This window comes from Molothrus ater, chromosome 2 (genome assembly GCF_012460135.2).
Source record: "Molothrus ater isolate BHLD 08-10-18 breed brown headed cowbird chromosome 2, BPBGC_Mater_1.1, whole genome shotgun sequence".
NCBI classification, from domain to species: domain Eukaryota; kingdom Metazoa; phylum Chordata; class Aves; order Passeriformes; family Icteridae; genus Molothrus; species Molothrus ater.
Genome location: NC_050479.2, coordinates 70,836,335 through 70,852,663, shown reverse-complemented (window position 1 = coordinate 70,852,663; position 16,329 = coordinate 70,836,335). Strand labels below are relative to the sequence as shown.

The window sequence follows — 16,329 nt, the reverse complement described above, 5'->3', positions numbered from 1 at the left end:
GGTGGCGCTTTCCAGTTGAAAATCCACACAACAGATGAAAACCAAGGGAGATAAAGGAAGATGTGCTGCTGTTGAATCAGCAACCACGGCGAAATCACTCTCCTTGGACAGACACATGATCCCATCACCAGGTTATTTCAGATATTATCCTGAGATACCTGCCTGCTGAAGTACGACCGCCCCTCACTGACTAAGATACATAACTAAAGTCACTCAGAGTCCACCTAGACGTAAAAAAATAATATAAAAGTGAGTTAAGAATGAGGAGAAGTTAGGGAAGACTCTGTTATACCTTCTGGGATCGGTCGATGGGCTGAACCAGTCTTCTCCCCCATGGGGATGCCCAAGAACCGTACCCATGGATCCCATAACGTTGAAAGGAATAAGATAAATGTGTCTTTACAAACAGACCATATTAATCTGCTCGTAGATAGGGCTAGGAACTTATAGATAGGGAAGTAACAGAAGAAAATATTAGTTCTAGAAAATGTTACTAATCAACACAGACTGTTGGTCAGCCAAGGCCGTTTTATATTCTTGAACCTAGAAAAAAGGAACAAAGGCTTAATAGAATTATGAATAGTTTATTTTTCTTTCTTTATATGACAAAAGAAGGGTGCACATTAAACAGGGGCATAGAGTAGGTGTGAAAAAGGCGTCTTTTATGATTGGCTTTTTGCAAATATTAAAATGAATTTTATATGTGTTATGTTAGAAAGTTTAGCTGTATTAATTTTCTTAAGTAGTGTGTTAAATATAGTTCTAGGTTATAACATAATGTTAAAATAGAAACTATGCTATGTAAGATACTTTCTTTAAAGAAAGGACTCACAACAAGATAGCAGTCACAGGACACCTAAATCTTTCCGAGAAAGAATTTATTGCTCTCTTATCAGAAGAAATTAACTTGTTCCCACCTCACTCAGCCATGACGACGCCATCAGGATTAAGAGGAAGAAGTTGACGATGATCTGACAGAATCCTTTGTTTGAATGGAATTTTTGCATCATGTAGGAGATGTATGAATATGCAACAGGTTATTGTTTTTAAGAGTTAATCCTCTGTAACATGTGTCCTTTTTCAGGCTTATGTTGCCCAGAAAAAGGTACCCGGACGTCCATAACTCTTTGTTTCTGTTGTCTCATATTGTCCTAACCCAAATTGTCCAAATTATCATTACTCTAATTATATTGCTATTTTTATAACTATTTTATTATCATTAAACTTTTAAAATTTTAAAAAACAAGTGATTGGCGTTTTTCACAGTAGGTGTCTTGGGAAGTCTGTACCTTCTGAGTACCTCAGCCAGCTGGGAAAAAGAAGAGGATGATTGGGAACTTAGCATAAAAGGGGGCTGCGTTCCCCAACAATTTTAGAGACCCCCATGGGAAATGCCCCACAGCCTTTCCCTTTATTCTAATAAAATTACAGGACTCCTCTGTCTCCTTTTTTGACATAAACCTCTGGCATCTTGGATTAATTTTCCTAACAATGGGGTGACAGTAGATGTGCGAGAAATGAGCTGTTCCCTGGTCACGCAGGCCTCTGCTTCAGTCTGTGAGTCTCGCACATGACGATATTCCTGCAAGACGGTTCTTTCTACTGTCCCTGGAGGTGCTTAGTAGCCTCCACGTGCTTGAGGGCCACTCGGAGCCACTTGCCCAATACCACGCCCAGGCAGCCTTTAAAAATCATTAGAGACCCCACGACCACTTATTTGGGCAACCTGGTGAGTGCTCGGTCACTCTAGCAGTGTTTCCTGACGTTGAGATGGAGCCTGTCATATTTCAATCTGTGCCATGGGCCAGCCGCCCTGGTGCTGCCGGGGCAGAGGCGGGACGCGGCGCTCTCTCCCAGCCCGGCTCCCGCGCGTCGCTGTCGCTTTAAGGGCCGCCGGGCCGTCCCGTGGTGCACCGCGGCGGGCTCGCGGAGGGCAGCGTGGCCGGCGTCCGTCCGCGCGCTCGGTGCCGCCGCTCGCTGCGCAGGTGGCGGCGGGTGCGATGCGGGGCTGAGGGGCCGCGACCGCAGCACCGACCCGCTCACCCAGCGACCCGGCACTCGCCGCCGGCTCCCGGCCCCGCTCTCCGGCTCTTCCCGCCGCCGCCGTCGTCGTCGCCATGTCTTCGGGCTTCTCCTTCGGCGCGGGCACCCTGGGCTCCACGGCGGCCGCCGGGGCAGGAGGAGGAGGAGCAGCAGTCGGGGGTTTTTCCTTCGGAACCGCCACGCCGAGGTAACTCGGCTCCCCGCTCCTCTCGGGTCGGCCGTGCCTGCAGCCCCTGCGGCCTGAGGCTGCCACGTGGGCCTGGGCCCAGCCTGAACACGGGCCGTGGGGGGCGGGGGCGGCCCGTGCGTGTGTGAGTGAGCGAGGCACTGCTCGGGGCTCCGGCAGTCCCGGCCGCAGGGCCGTGTCTGCCCCGGCCTCCCTCGCCTTGTCTTCTTCTGCGCCTGTAGAGAGCGATCTGTTCAGCCGCTAATAATTAAGGGAGTTGCTGTTCTTATTGTGCTTTGCTTTGGCTTTGGGTGCCTCCCTCTACGGTTCTGCCTGCCTCTCCGAACGCAGGATGTGAATCAGATGTGTATCCAGGTTTCTCTCAGAAGTCAGCCCGCGTTTGTGTCCGCGGCGTGGAGCATGTTGATGCCAGAGCCCACATGTTCAGTGTCCAAAAGATGTTCTGTATATGTTTTGGAAGTTAGGTTCGAGCTAACCCTTTCTAACAACAATAACCTTGTATTCGGTGTATAGTATCTTGGAGTAAAAGGAGAACTTTGTGCATGTGATGTACAGCAGGCTCTGTACTCCAAGCGTTATGGTTTAGGTTTCTCAGAATAATCGGTAAGTCTTTCTTCTTAGTAGTTTGGGGTTTTTTTTCCCCATTTTCTGTTTCTTTGCACACAACTGGACTGGCAGAGCCTCTTTATTCTGACTTGCTTGCTGTTGTACTTCTGTTGAAGATCAAGGTTGTTGTGTCAGAGACTTTCCCAAATGTATTTAGAATTGATCACTGTAGTGTAAACTAAATGCACAGGGGTGGTCACTCAAGGGAGCTTCGCTTAAGGCGCAACATTTGGAAATACCTGTTAGAACCGTGAGGAAATAGCACTGTGAGATGGAGAGAACAGAACATCTGGATCTGAAAGACATCCATTTAATTCTTGGGTTAAATGGCAGTATTGCTTCTTTGGGAGCCCATAGGAGAGGGGAATAAGATTTCTGAGTTTGTTGTAATAATGTAAATGTTGTGGTTGTGACAGATTGATGACTTTCTTGTGTTATTTCTGCTTGGTTTTGGAGGAAGGGGATTGTTTATCCCCAAGTTATCTTGTGGTGGTGGTTTTCTGGGTTTTTTTTTGGTTTTTTGTTTGCTTGGTTTTTTAACTTCTACAGTAAAGCTAATGTAGACTTGATAGAGTTTTTCCTCTTTTGCTTTATGCCTTCTTAATGTAGGTTTCCTGTGATTCAACTGAGCAAGTTAAAATACTATTTGTTAATTCAAAACCATTCTTCTAAATGTACTGAAATAAGAGAAACTCTTTGTCTTGTTGATCTGCACTTTTAAAAACTGTGTATTGAACTTAAATGTTTTTGTTTGGTGGGCTTTTTTATGTTCCAGCTGGCTTTTTTTATCACTTAAAAAAGTTTAATACGTGCTAAGTAATAGCAGTATGGGTCTCTGTATTTTTATTCATTTATTTATTTTTCCAAGCAGGACCAGTCTTCAGGGCTGTTGGTCAAAGAATTTCATAGAGGAAGGGGCCTTCTTACTGGTTCTTGAGCATCTCTGAGATAATTTGCTTGTGAACGTGTTTAAGACTGTAAGAAGCTGTTCTTCTGAGCTGGGTCTAAGATGATATTGCCAGGTGTTGGGAGAAAAAGCATTCCATTGTCTGGTCCAAGCATAAATGTCACATGGCCAAGGATTGTATTCTGGCAGCTGAAAGCCTCTGTGACATGTAAGCCTATCTAATTTGTACTTTGCACCAGCAGCCTTTCAGGTACTTGCACTCTTTTCTAGTTGTTGTTTGCTTACTGTATTCTTCAGCCAGGGGCAGTGCTTCATTCTAGTTCTAGAATTAGAGTTCAGACCTGACTTCACTGACCTGACCTTCCGTCTGTGTTCTTACGGCCCGTGCTTTCTCCTGCTGGTGAGAATGCTGCCATTACTTTGTTCCTACATTTTGGATTCTTTCTACCTTGAAAAAAAAGGCCACTTCATTTTATTTGTGTTGGTTTGGTTTGGGATTTTTTTTTGTCCTCCTGTAGTGCCAAATATCACAGTTTGTACCTTAGCTTTCTTCTACGGGAATGCTGTAACACAAAAAACTCGCACAGAAGAGTCATCTACTGGAAAGATGAGACACGTAAGCTCTTGACTAGTGAGAGAAGCACCATGTTTAAGTTTTCAAGTCATTAGGTCATGGTGCTGCACTTTGGTATGTTGAAATTTTGGGAGCAAAGACAGCTGAAAGGCTGTGCATCCTGTGTGACAGTTTGCGCGTCTTTGTCCTTCTAAACTTCTTGGCCACTCTGCTTCCCAAATTACTGCCGAAAAAACAACTCACACCTAGTTCTGAACTTGCAGACAACTGGGCTTGCCATGATCAGTTTTATTGATAGCTTGAAAAGTTCTAATTCAACAGCTAATTGTACCTTTTTTGGTATGGATTTACTTTTGTGTTTGACTTGTTCTTTTAGGAGCTGCCCTCATATACAAAGAGAGAGGAGATAAGGGGAGAAATGAGAGAATACTGAACATCTAAAAGTCCTTGGTGAAGTCTAAATTGCATTTTATTTCAGTGTTGCTGTTGTACTTCAGCAAAATGTGTTTGTGAAAACTGAACCTGGTTTCTAAAAAGGCTCACAAATGGGACCAGGAAGTTAGTACAAATTATTCATCTGATCTTTCATCAAATAAGAAGAAAATTTTTAAACCCACAAACTCATCTGGGTGCTAGTAGCTGTAATTTCATTGGCTGGAGGTAACCATGATTATTCTCCTGTGTTCAGTGCTAATTGTAAAGCTTGTTTTCTGTTTGGCATGAAGTCTAAAATGTGTAGTCACCCAAAAGAAGTATTAATGCCTTCATTTTCGTAGTGATGACTGATCTGATGATCTCTGTTCTTTCTCTTCCCCTATCTGTAAAAGTAGATATGAGAGTTGATTTTCTGTAACTTTCTGACCGGTAGACAGTCTGAAAAAATACAGTAGGCATGTGGTTGGAATCTGTGCAAAAGGATAGCATTTTGGTTAGAAAATTAATTCATGTTTCAGTGTGTTTTGATAGTAAGATAGGGTGAAGCTGTGGTGTTGATGTGAATGGTTCTGTGTCTCTGCTTATCACTTAAGAATGAAAGAAAGCAGCACTGGTTGAAATTTCTGGTCAGAGAACTAACTGGACTTGTAACCTGCTTTGAAAAGATCATACAGATTTGTTATCATCTCTGTGCTTCCTCTAGCATTTGTTCTCTCATTTCAGTAGCATGGGGAGAACAATTAGGCAGAATAAATGAGATATCTGGCAGAGAAAAGTTTAAATTTCTAAGTGGTCTAGTAAGGTCAATCAGCTCAACACTGGCTGAACAAATGCTGGAGTTAGTGCCAGGGAAGCAATGGGAGTTACAGAGCTGTGGAAGGAAAGGGGGGAACGGCTCCTTCTTTCTGTTCAGTAGCAGTGAGCTTGGACTCTGTCTTGCCCAGCTGGGTTGTTTGTGATGAATGATGTTTGTGGGAAAGTGAATGATGGCATCTGAAAGAAATTGATGTAAGGGGGGAGTATTTTCATTTTGAAATAGAATTGCTGCTAATAGTCTTGTATTTTGTAATAGCTCAACAGGAGGACTTAATTTTGGAACTCTGGGCTCTTCCACTGCTACAGCAACTACATCGGCTCCTTCATTGGGTTTTGGGAGTGGACTTTTTGGATCAAAATCAACCACTGGCTTTACACTAGGAAGCACCAGTACAGGTAGAAAAGAATTCTTGTACTGCGAGTTTTGGATTCAGCAGTGAAGATATAAATTATATTTACTCAAACTGGGTCATACTAAAATTTTTACTCTTTTACAGTCATTCTGTAGCTTAGAATATTACTTACAGTTTTATATTAGAATAATATTAGAATAATATTACAGTTTTATAAAGCTGCATCTTTGAGTAGCTTGAAAGATCATGAATTAAGAATTAAGTGGTACCAGTGCAGCAGAAAGACAACTGCAATTACCAGAAAACTTCCTGGGCTATGTGTAATTTGTTTTGTAGTTTGAATCCTGGTGTATTTTAAAAATCTTAACTTTTCATCCAGGATGCTCAGAATTGATTTAAGATTAAGGTGTATTTAGATTTTAAAAGTAGTTTAAAACTTTATGAGATTGTTTGCATTTGTAATGCAATACTTGTAATTCTGCAGTAGTGAATATTTCTGAGTTTGTTGTTTGGGGGTATTTAATGCAATATGCCTGAAGGAATTGAATATCTTCTTAGTTCTCTAATTCAGCCTGTGAACACACAGCTTCTTATAGCAGTAATGGAGTACAAAATTATAAAGCTTTCCTGACAGGGTGGGGTTTTTTTCAGCTGTCAAGCAAACATAAAAATAAATTTTACTTTGCTGCAATATTGCTAGATAAAATGGTCTTTTTCTTCCTGTATGCTTATATAAGTAGATGGGGAAAGTTCTAAGGCCCAATCTACTAAAAATAAAATCAGCAATAGACTGAAAGCTTGTATTACTGTGTTTGGCTACACTGGGGTAATTTTCTTTCAGTGATTCTTTTGATAATAATCAGACGTTTTTTAAAATATGAAGAGGCCTAACACTGTGTCCAGAATAGGCTCCTTAAATTACCAGTGGGCCAGAAACCCTAAACCAAGATAGGATTTTACAAGGACTTTAGACTCTATAATCCTTTTCATTGTACTGTAAATCTGCTGGTTTGCATGCTGATAATATGTACTACCGTGTGGCTAAAAAAATACATGGTAGAATTACTAGTTTCATCTTTTTTCTTTACATTATTTGAAATTTCAGATAATATACTGCTGTGTTAACATCAGCTTCACTGTTATCAGCATCTTACAAAGACAAGTTACATTTTTTTAAATCAGTTGTGCTTTAATTTCTGCTGCTGGTGTTTACCCATACTGTTTTCTGTTTTAGTATATTCTTTTTCAACACACTACAGAAAAAGAACTTGTGTAATAGTTGTATTAGTTCAGGATTTTGTTTCATGTTTTTTACTGTCACAGCTTCTCTGTGGCCTTCTATTTCTGTTCTTACCCTGTTCATTTGTTCTTATTCTTAAAGCAGGAACAGCAACAACTATTGCTACAGGACTGACATTAGGTAAGGACCTAATTTGGATTTTAATATTACATAGACAGAAATCCCCAAGAGTTAAATCTTTCTTGTAATGTATGGAGCTAGTGATCACATGTGAGCTTTTTTCCCCATAACTAATTGCTGTTTGCTTTGCTTTCCAAATGTTAAGGCTGTAAATCAGAATGGAGCCCTGAAGTTCTGGGCATTCTTACTTGTTAAAGGATTCAGTCCTTGTACAACAATGACAGTCGGAGGTTGGACTTTGTATTTATGTTCCCCTAATGAGTTTCATCCTTTAGCAGAGGGAAGGGAGATCTGTTACCAAAGAATTATTCATACACAATCTCTTGGTCTAGTGAATCCTGTGTGAACATGCTTGTTTGGTAATTATCTCTTTAAGAAGAATAAAGAGGGTTGAACTGGGAACAGACTTTGAGAATATTTTTTGTTTCTCTGATCCATCTATGGTGAGTATTTTGTAGGTGTCATTAGAAACACAGGAGTATATGGGTTGCTGGTGGCTTGGTTTTGATTTTGTTTTCTTTTTAAACAGCAGCTGAGGTCTGAGGAATAACTGAGTTTGGTTATCACTAATGTTAAGGGTGGAGGTGCTACAAGACACAATGCAGTCAAAGAACTTAGGAAGCCATACTATGAATAAATAGGTAAAAATAGTGTTGAATAAAGAAGGAAATCAAAGGGGCAGAAGGGAGAAGCAGCAGCTAACCCAGGAGAGACTGTATGATACATAGTCATGTGGAAGTAGTACTGTGCGGATGAACATTAATTCTTTTCACTAGCTGGATGAAATTATGTCATCCAAAACAGCAGTTACTGAGAATACAAAGTATGTGTTTGCTGTTGTGGTTTGAGTATGTACATGCACACTCCTTTACTTTGTAATAGGGATTCTAGAACGTGAAATGTGTTCTTACTATGAAAACAGCATGAATTAGAAATTGTTTTGCTTCAAAAATATTTAAAAGCTTTGAGGGAGTAACATTTCAACATACTTTTCTTGTTTACACATTGAAAGGGTACGTGCATTCATTTTGGTGTGCCTATCTAATTGAGAATTTGTAGTCTGTATTTTGAGCAGTATTGGTTTTAGCTCCATTTTCCAATGTTTGTGTCATCTACTAGATGCTTTTGGTGGAAGTAGGTTTTTTTTAATACAGTTTTAGGATTCTAGTAGGTATAATTGCCAGTCCAGAATTAAAGCCCACTGGAACCCTAGGATTTCTGGAGCAAAAATGCCTGTGCAATTGATGTAAACCACTGAAATTCATTAGAAAGTTCTGTGTGAATATTTTACTTGATGCAAGTGATCTTTTGTGCTGTGTCACTCAGGCTGGTTAAGTGAGATGCAGAAGAGGTGGTGAGTTTAGCTTTCATTCTCAAACAGAATGTTTCACGAGTGATAACTGGTTTTGGATTTCTTCTAGGCACACCTGCCACCACATCAGCAGCGACCACAGGCTTTAGTTTAGGTTTCAGCAAACCTGCAGGTTCAGCCACGCCATTTGCTTTACCTGCTACTTCTACCTCAGCGGGTGGCCTGTCATTATCATCTGCTCTTACATCAACTCCTGCAGCAGGTAGGAAAATGTTTAGGGGTATGGGGCTATTTTTGGTTTGCTTGTTAACAATAAAATTTTATTGTATAACAGTTCCACATCTGTTTTTCTATTATTTATGTAATCTTGTGGTCCATGAATAAAGGGGTTCATTGGACTTCTCGAGTTCTAAATTTGGGTACCCTAATACAGACAGAATTATGGTCAGAGAACCTAGTGCTATAGACAGCATATAATCCAAGTCATTAGAAGTGTAGCAAGAGCTGATTTGTCATGTACAATTATTTTTCTTATTGTTAACCTCACTAAAGATTGAAAGCTTCCTTCTTACACGGCTGCAAATTTGGGAAATGTCTACCTGTTGCAGATGGCCTGAAATGGTTAACTAGCATTGGAAATAATGTTTTTAAACATTTTAAATTACTTCTCATATTATCATACTTGTCATCATATTTAACTCAGCTGAACTGCACCATGCATGATGGTATTTGAGACTCTTATTTTTCTTAACCTTCGTAGTCTGCATTTGAGCTCACCTCTCCAAGCTCAATGTCCTCTGTTCATTGTCCCTTTATGCTTGTGGTCTTTCTCTACTCAGTTCTTCCCTTTATTACTAATAATTTTTAATTGGTATTCCAGAAGGCAGCTCCAACCACCATGGAAATGTTATTGTATCATGTGTCTTGTGTAAATATTTTAATGTTAAAACATTGAAATTTCAGCATTTTAATATAAAAATCAGTGTCATTTACTAGTTCAATTATGCTCTAAACTAAAATCTGTCCTAAGTTCTAGAATCTGTAATGTTGTGGGCGACTGCCACCATTTTTTTTATAGTTGCAGGTAAATATGGACTAATTAGGGTTATGAGCTTGCAAAGCAAAATAACATGTAATTCAAAAGGCTATGGCTTTGTGTGAAAACTCTGCAGGAAATAAAATCACTTATTATCCAGTTATGATAAAGATGCTGTTCAGACCTTTCAGTTATTTTAGATTGTGTATGTAAGTATTTGAAGACAGTGTCTGCATTAATCTGGTTTCCTTTCTCTACAGGAACTACTGGCTTTACATTAAATTTGGGTGGCACAACTGCTCCGACTACAACTGCTTCCACCGGCCTTTCCTTAGGAGGAGCCTTAGCAGGCTTAGGAGGTTCACTCTTCCAAAATACAAGCACAGCAGCAACAGGTGAAAGTTATTTTAGTTTCTTCTCTTGTCTCGAAACAATGACATTTAATGTGTGATTGTACAATGTAAGGTTTATTTTATACAAAGTGTTAACACTGTGGAAGTGTAGTTTTTAACAGTGTTACAGTTAAGAACAGTGTTGATATCCATGGACAATAAAAATGAACCTGAAATAATTGTCTCCTTTCTTACTCTTAATTTTTACTTAACACTCTCTCAAAAGTGAAAATATAAGGGAATCTTGTCATTCCCATAATTGGCTCAAGGAAGTTGATGATATATGGGGAGAGGACAATGATACGTGACTATCTATAGAGAAATGGAAAGCTCCTTATTTTTGGTGGGTTTTGGTCTGAATAAAAGATTTCATTGTCAGTGTTTTTGTCAGTGACATCACTGTCATTTCATAGCTTCCTTTTTTAGCTCTAGAGGAAGAATTTGTGCTGTGTTGTAGTCTTGATAACAATGCAAAAGGTGAAAATACTGTTTGGATTTTTTGTAGGACTTGGGCAGAATGCTTTGGGTTTGTCTCTGGGGACAACTGCAGCTCCTTCAACTACTGCTAGTGAAGGGCTTGGTGGCATTGATTTTAGCAGTTCTTCAGACAAAAAGAGTAAGTTTGTTTTTAAACATTTTTTAAATTGAGAGAATTATCAGAACACTGCAGCAAAGACTATTTTATTGGGTTAGGAGTGTGGGATTAAAGTTGACAACTAATAACTTCCCTCTTTCAAAGGCATTTCATTTGATTTCATTCTTAGATATTGTGCTTGTACGGAAGAACAAGATTGTGTTTGCAAATACAATGTAATATTAATTAATTTAAAAATATGTATAAGCTTGAGAAGCAGGATGTAAATCCTTGAGCTTACTGGGAGTGAAGACTGAGGGCTGCTTGCAGAGATGCCATCACAGGTTTCTGCTCTGTGTAGATTGTCACTAGAGGGAGGAGCAGAGCTACGTTTAAGTAATGTGTTACAAGTGTGAAGAGCACTGGTTTGAAATTACTGTTGTCCAGCTGTAGCATATCTTAAACTTGTTTTTTTTCCTTTTGAAAGCCTGCACAACTAAAGTGTCCTAATTTTTAGATACTACTCTTCCAAACTGTTTCTGGTGGTGTGTAGTTATATATGAGATATTCTATCAGGTTATTAAAAGCAGTTATAAAAACTTTACTTCTGTGATAGCTTTAAAGTACTTAAGTGAGGGAATAGTGAGCACTAACATATGGACACTTGTTAATTTGCCTTGCTTTTGCTGGGGAATCTGTTAATGTAATATCTTTTATTTCATTCAGGACTGAAATTTTGAATTGGGTATGCCAATAGCTAAAAGAGATGACAATATATAAGCTCCATGAAACCAGCTTAGAGAGTAGCATAATTTGTGGAGAGTTCTTACTCGTAAAAGAGAGGACATATTGACTGTCAAAATTGGAGTACTCTGGATGATGTTGATTGTTTTTGGAATTTATTACTGAAACTTGGGGTAATGAAAAAGCTCTGATGCATGGGGGATTTCCATTACTATAATATTTCGATATCACAATACTTCCATAACATACAAGTATCATAAAATAAGGACCAGAGAGCCACAGAGTGAAAATCAACTTTGGTAGTAGTGTTGTTTAGTTTACCTCTTAGGGTGGAAACTTAAATGAGTAACCTGAATTCCCCTGTATGTTGTATAGTGGAACTGCTGAGTTGGACTACTGCTATGGGGTAAGCAGTGGGAAATGTCAAAGGAGACTTTTTTTGAGATGTTAATTCAGAAGTGTTTCCCTTAATGGCTTGGCAAGCAGCCCTTAAGCAGCCCTTATAAATATCCCTACCTGTGCGAGTGGTAGCACCATGATTTTGAGGGTTTTATTTCCCTTTTCCTCATGAAGCAAAGGAAGGAGGTGATAAGGCTATGAAAGAAAAGTGCCCTAGCAATCCCAAGACTAGCCTGTGTTCTCTCTTCTGTAACTGGTAATAAAAATTTTTGCTTCTGACCATCTAGTATTTCTTTAAAATATGGCTGCAGGGAATAAAAACCTATTCTAAGAGATATTTTCTTCTTGTATTGCTAAGAGAGTGTTAAAAAGATAAAATCTGAAGCACTTACTTGCCTAGAAAGTAGCAAAATCTGATGTCAAATTTTTGTCTTGTAAGTATTGTGACATACAGCAACAACTTCAACAGAAAGAAGTATCTGGAGAACAAAAGTAAAGTATGCATATCTTTCTGCCTATTTTTTTAGATTATCATTTATATGAAGTCCTAAATTCTGGTGTTTGTCCATCATGCTTTTTTCCCCCCCTAATTTCATGTAGATATTTTTTCCCTTAAGTAGAAGCCATAGGGAATGGTTGTGAGTGCAATCAGTCTAAAGTCCTGGGTGACAGTCTGCCAACAGTTTAAATAGATGTTGCTTCTAAAACTAGTACTTTCTGCTGGCAGGAGCACTGACTTGTGCAGCTTCAGACGTCTGTGGTACTAGCATTAGCTGTGTAGCTGCTTTCTGCCTTTGTGGCATTGACAGGATGTGAATTAGATTCAGCTGAAGAAGGTGAAGCCCTTTTCTTGGGCTGAGTGGGTGCTCTTCCTAGCAGACTGCTGCGGGATGGAATGCATTTACTGCCACAGCCATAACTAGAAATAGTTGTGCCCTGTTATGCATGATGCTGTTTTCAGTTTTGTTCTGTCATTTGGCATCTTGATCCACAGATGTGCAGTTTAGAGTGTGTAGGTGGCAGGTAAGCAGTAACATTTTCAGTTCTGTAAAATCTCACTCACTTCTGGACTTAATGCAATAGCAGAATTCTTTGAGGAAGCTCAGTGGGCAGGTGTTCATTGCCTTCATATCTGAGAGGAGTCTGCCATTGCTGAATTTTAACACTTGAATGTTTTGTGGGTTCAGGTCAAAGTGAGTTGAGGTTGCGTAAGCAGAAACAGGTTTTGTATGCAACTGCAGTTGTTCATGTGTTTGTAGTGACACAAGAGGTTGTTACTCCGAGTGCCAGGAAGTTAGCACTTCAACTGTTGAGCCATTGTTCCTGAAAATACAGTTACCTCTGAAGGGGTTGTAAATTAAAACCCACTTTCTCTTACAGCTAGCCTAGTCTGTTCCGCTCATCATGAGAAATCAAGTAGATTGTAGTCATTAGTTCTTCCTTAAAATCTCATTAAGATTCTTTTGTTTCTTCTTCAAAGCTTTATTTATGACCTACAGTTTTTATCTTCTAGGTGACAAAACAGGAACAAGACCAGAGTAAGTGTCAGATTTTCTTTATGTTCCATGTTGTAATAGAAAAAACTAAACAAATATTTTCACTTTTCTGCTGATTTGATACTGAAAAAAGATCTGTATAACCAACATTTGCCATATAGGTAATTTACTAATGTTTGGTCATGATTTTAAGCAATTCTTCCTCAAATGCAATACCTACAGCTTATCTGGCATCTGCTGTAGACTGATCATCTGATCCGAAAAGTGGTTTCTGCAAACTTGCAAAGTTCTCACACCGCAGGCTTGAACCCTGGCATAGGATCTGTGTGTGTTAATCCAAGTCACTCCTAGTTGCAATATTCATGCAATGAGTGCAAAACTGTGTAATCACTCACCTGAATGTTTTAGTGATATTTACTAGACAAGCAAAAATGTTTGGCAGTATTGAAGGACCACCTAAACATTTGTTGTCTCTCGTAGAGATAGCAAAGCGCTGAAGGATGAAAATCTACCTCCAGTCATATGTCAAGATGTAGAAAATCTACAGTGAGTAGTGATTTTTATTATGATGGTTTTTCAGCTAAAGTATTGTATACTGTTGATGCTCTGTGACAAGAAGAACACATTCCTGCAGGCTGCATGAAGGATAAGTTACTAGCCCAGGTCCTCTCAACAAGTCAGTTTTGGGAACAGAATGAATGAATAGTTCTAGTAGCTGAAGTCTTAGCATGATTTTTTTGAGTCTCACTTTTTCATGTATTTATGGAAATGGGTCTGCCCAACAATATGCTTGTAGCCTTCTCTCTCAGAGTATTAAGCCTGTTGCACATGCATAGTGCGCATTGAACCTTATATCCATATTGCATGTGCATCATGGATCTTGTATGGAATAGAGAATTATAAAAGTCTTCCCTCGGGCAGGAAGGAAATGGTTTGTAGACTGGGCTGCATGCCTTGCATTTGTGAGTTAAAAGTGGTAATTGCTTTTTCACAGATGCTTATGTATTACTGTATATATAAAATGTTCTGTATATCTTAGTTTGTCAGGGGTCAACATAACATTTTTAAACACTTGCTATTTAAAATTGAGGAATTTGGGGAAGGGGATTGCTTTTGTTTTGGTTTGGTTATTTGCAGTATTAGCATGCTAGGAGTTAAGATAGTACTATGCCATATGGTAATTTTACTGTTCAGTACTTGGTTTTGGAAAAATAAATTTAATAGCTATTTAAATAATGTGACCAAGAGGTAAACACATGAGTACTTCAGGTTCATTATATTATGCTTCTTTCCTCCCCACCCCCATTTTTTTACCTTCCCCAGGAAATTTGTGAAAGAACAAAAACAAGTTCAGGAAGAAATTAGTAGAATGTCCTCTAAAGCGATGCTTAAAGTTCAAGAAGACATTAAAGCTTTGAAACAGCTTCTCTCTGTGGTTGCCAGTGGGTTACAGAGAAACATTCTCAATATTGACAAGCTGAAAGTTGAAACTGCACAGGTATAATTGAATATAACCTTTGTTATGTAGAGTTTATGTGCTGATTATTTCATATAGGATAGCTAGCCTTTTTTATCAGTCAACATGTGTCCCAACTAAACAGCTGTTAACAGAATGAAAAATTGAATCACTTCTGATCTCTTTGAAGTTACTGGGGGAAACTGAAATTTGTGCTGTCAGTATTTTCAGATAAGTACAACAGCAGTAAAATGACTTCTATTCAGGAAAGCAGTCCTACAAAGCAAAGGCAATAGACGGGAATGTGTGTGCACTTTAGCTCAGTTTTAGTAGTACATTCAGCTGCTAGTGAAGACACATTTGTAACAACATAATAGACTCTGGAGCAGCAAAAATACGAAGACATGTTCTTCTGATGGCTTTGGAGGAAAAAAATACCAGATTACCCTATAATGTTTCAGGGACCAAAATTTCTTGATTAGCACTACTATTCATTTAGGGAACTTGAGTCACTTCTCTGTCCACCAGTCTGTGTCTGAACTGTGCAGACAGTTTGATCTCAAGTTCTGATGCAGATGTTTTTCAAGTTCTGTACCACCTTTATTTCAACTAGCATGTCAAGGCTGCTTGCTATATAAATAAGTGATAATTTATTCTCAAGTCAAAAATTTGATGTTTTTCTTTATTCTATAGTTGCCCCTTTTCAACAGTTTTTTGTGAAAACAAAAGCTAGTTAATGATATTTTTATATTTCTGTACATAATGCAGTTGAGTATAATCACAGAACCAGGCACTGAGAAATTCTTAATGGTAAAATTATTAGGAAGTATTAAGCAGAAGTGTATGCTCTAATTATCATGTATAACATTATAATTTCCATAGAGAGGCATTTATCTAAAGTGATTTATGTTTTTTAAAAAGTCAAAATAATCTTTTTTTCCTATTTTTTCTCTTTTAGGTATGTTACTTCCTTGTACTTGACTATTGCTTTTTTCCCCCTCTACCCCTCAATAATTACAATATTTCTGAAGTAAAATAAAAAAAATTGTCTCTGACAGTTTACTATAGTATTTTCTCTACTTCTGAGCACTTGATGTGCTTTCAGTATGTGGTATCTTTTGTTCTGTCCCCAAACTTTTGTTGGTATTTGTGGTTCTCCAACTTTCTGATAGCCAGTTCTTTGGATAAATTCTGATCAAATTTTACACAGTGTTAAATACATGAAGAAAATATTTTATGTGAGTGAAGAGTAGAGTCCTAGCATTTTTATTTTTGAACACTTTGTGCAGAAGCTTATATTTTATTAATTTTCTCTTGTTTATTTAGGAGCTAAAGAATGCAGAAATAGCATTGCGAACACAGAAAACTCCTCCTGGTCTTCAGCATGAAAATACAGCCCCAGCAGAGTAAGTTACTGTTACTCATAGAAAATAGTCAATAGTACAACTTGGAGAAGAGGAGAATTGAGAAGACCTTATTGCAGCCTTTCAGTACTTAACAGGGGCTTGTACAAAAGGCAGGGACAGAGTTTTTAGTAGGGCCTATTATGATGGGGACAATGATTTTAAACTGAAGAAGG

General features: G+C 38.8%; 1 protein-coding gene across 5 annotated transcripts in view; it reads left to right on the top strand.

The window, feature by feature from the left end:
• Window positions 1–1,974: 1,974 nt before the first annotated feature.
• Window positions 1,975–16,329, top strand: part of NUP58 (nucleoporin 58) — a 39,791-nt gene continuing 25,436 nt past the window's right edge. For 3 of the 5 annotated variants that reach the window (XR_008509163.1, XM_054518555.1, XM_054518554.1), the window contains exons 1-10: window positions 1,975–2,230; window positions 5,825–5,964; window positions 7,303–7,341; window positions 8,763–8,915; window positions 9,950–10,084; window positions 10,587–10,697; window positions 13,312–13,336; window positions 13,775–13,840; window positions 14,618–14,792; window positions 16,077–16,156. Coding sequence is in view for 4 of the 5 variants with exons in the window: in XM_054518555.1 (XP_054374530.1) it covers window positions 2,118–2,230; window positions 5,825–5,964; window positions 7,303–7,341; window positions 8,763–8,915; window positions 9,950–10,084; window positions 10,587–10,697; window positions 13,312–13,336; window positions 13,775–13,840; window positions 14,618–14,792; window positions 16,077–16,156 (1,037 nt within the window). In the remaining variant the exon portion in view is untranslated. The remainder of the gene's footprint in view (window positions 2,231–5,824; window positions 5,965–7,302; window positions 7,342–8,762; window positions 8,916–9,949; window positions 10,085–10,586; window positions 10,698–13,311; window positions 13,337–13,774; window positions 13,841–14,617; window positions 14,793–16,076; window positions 16,157–16,329) is intronic. The other 2 variants (XM_036404097.2, XM_036404096.2) reach the window with 2 other exon arrangements.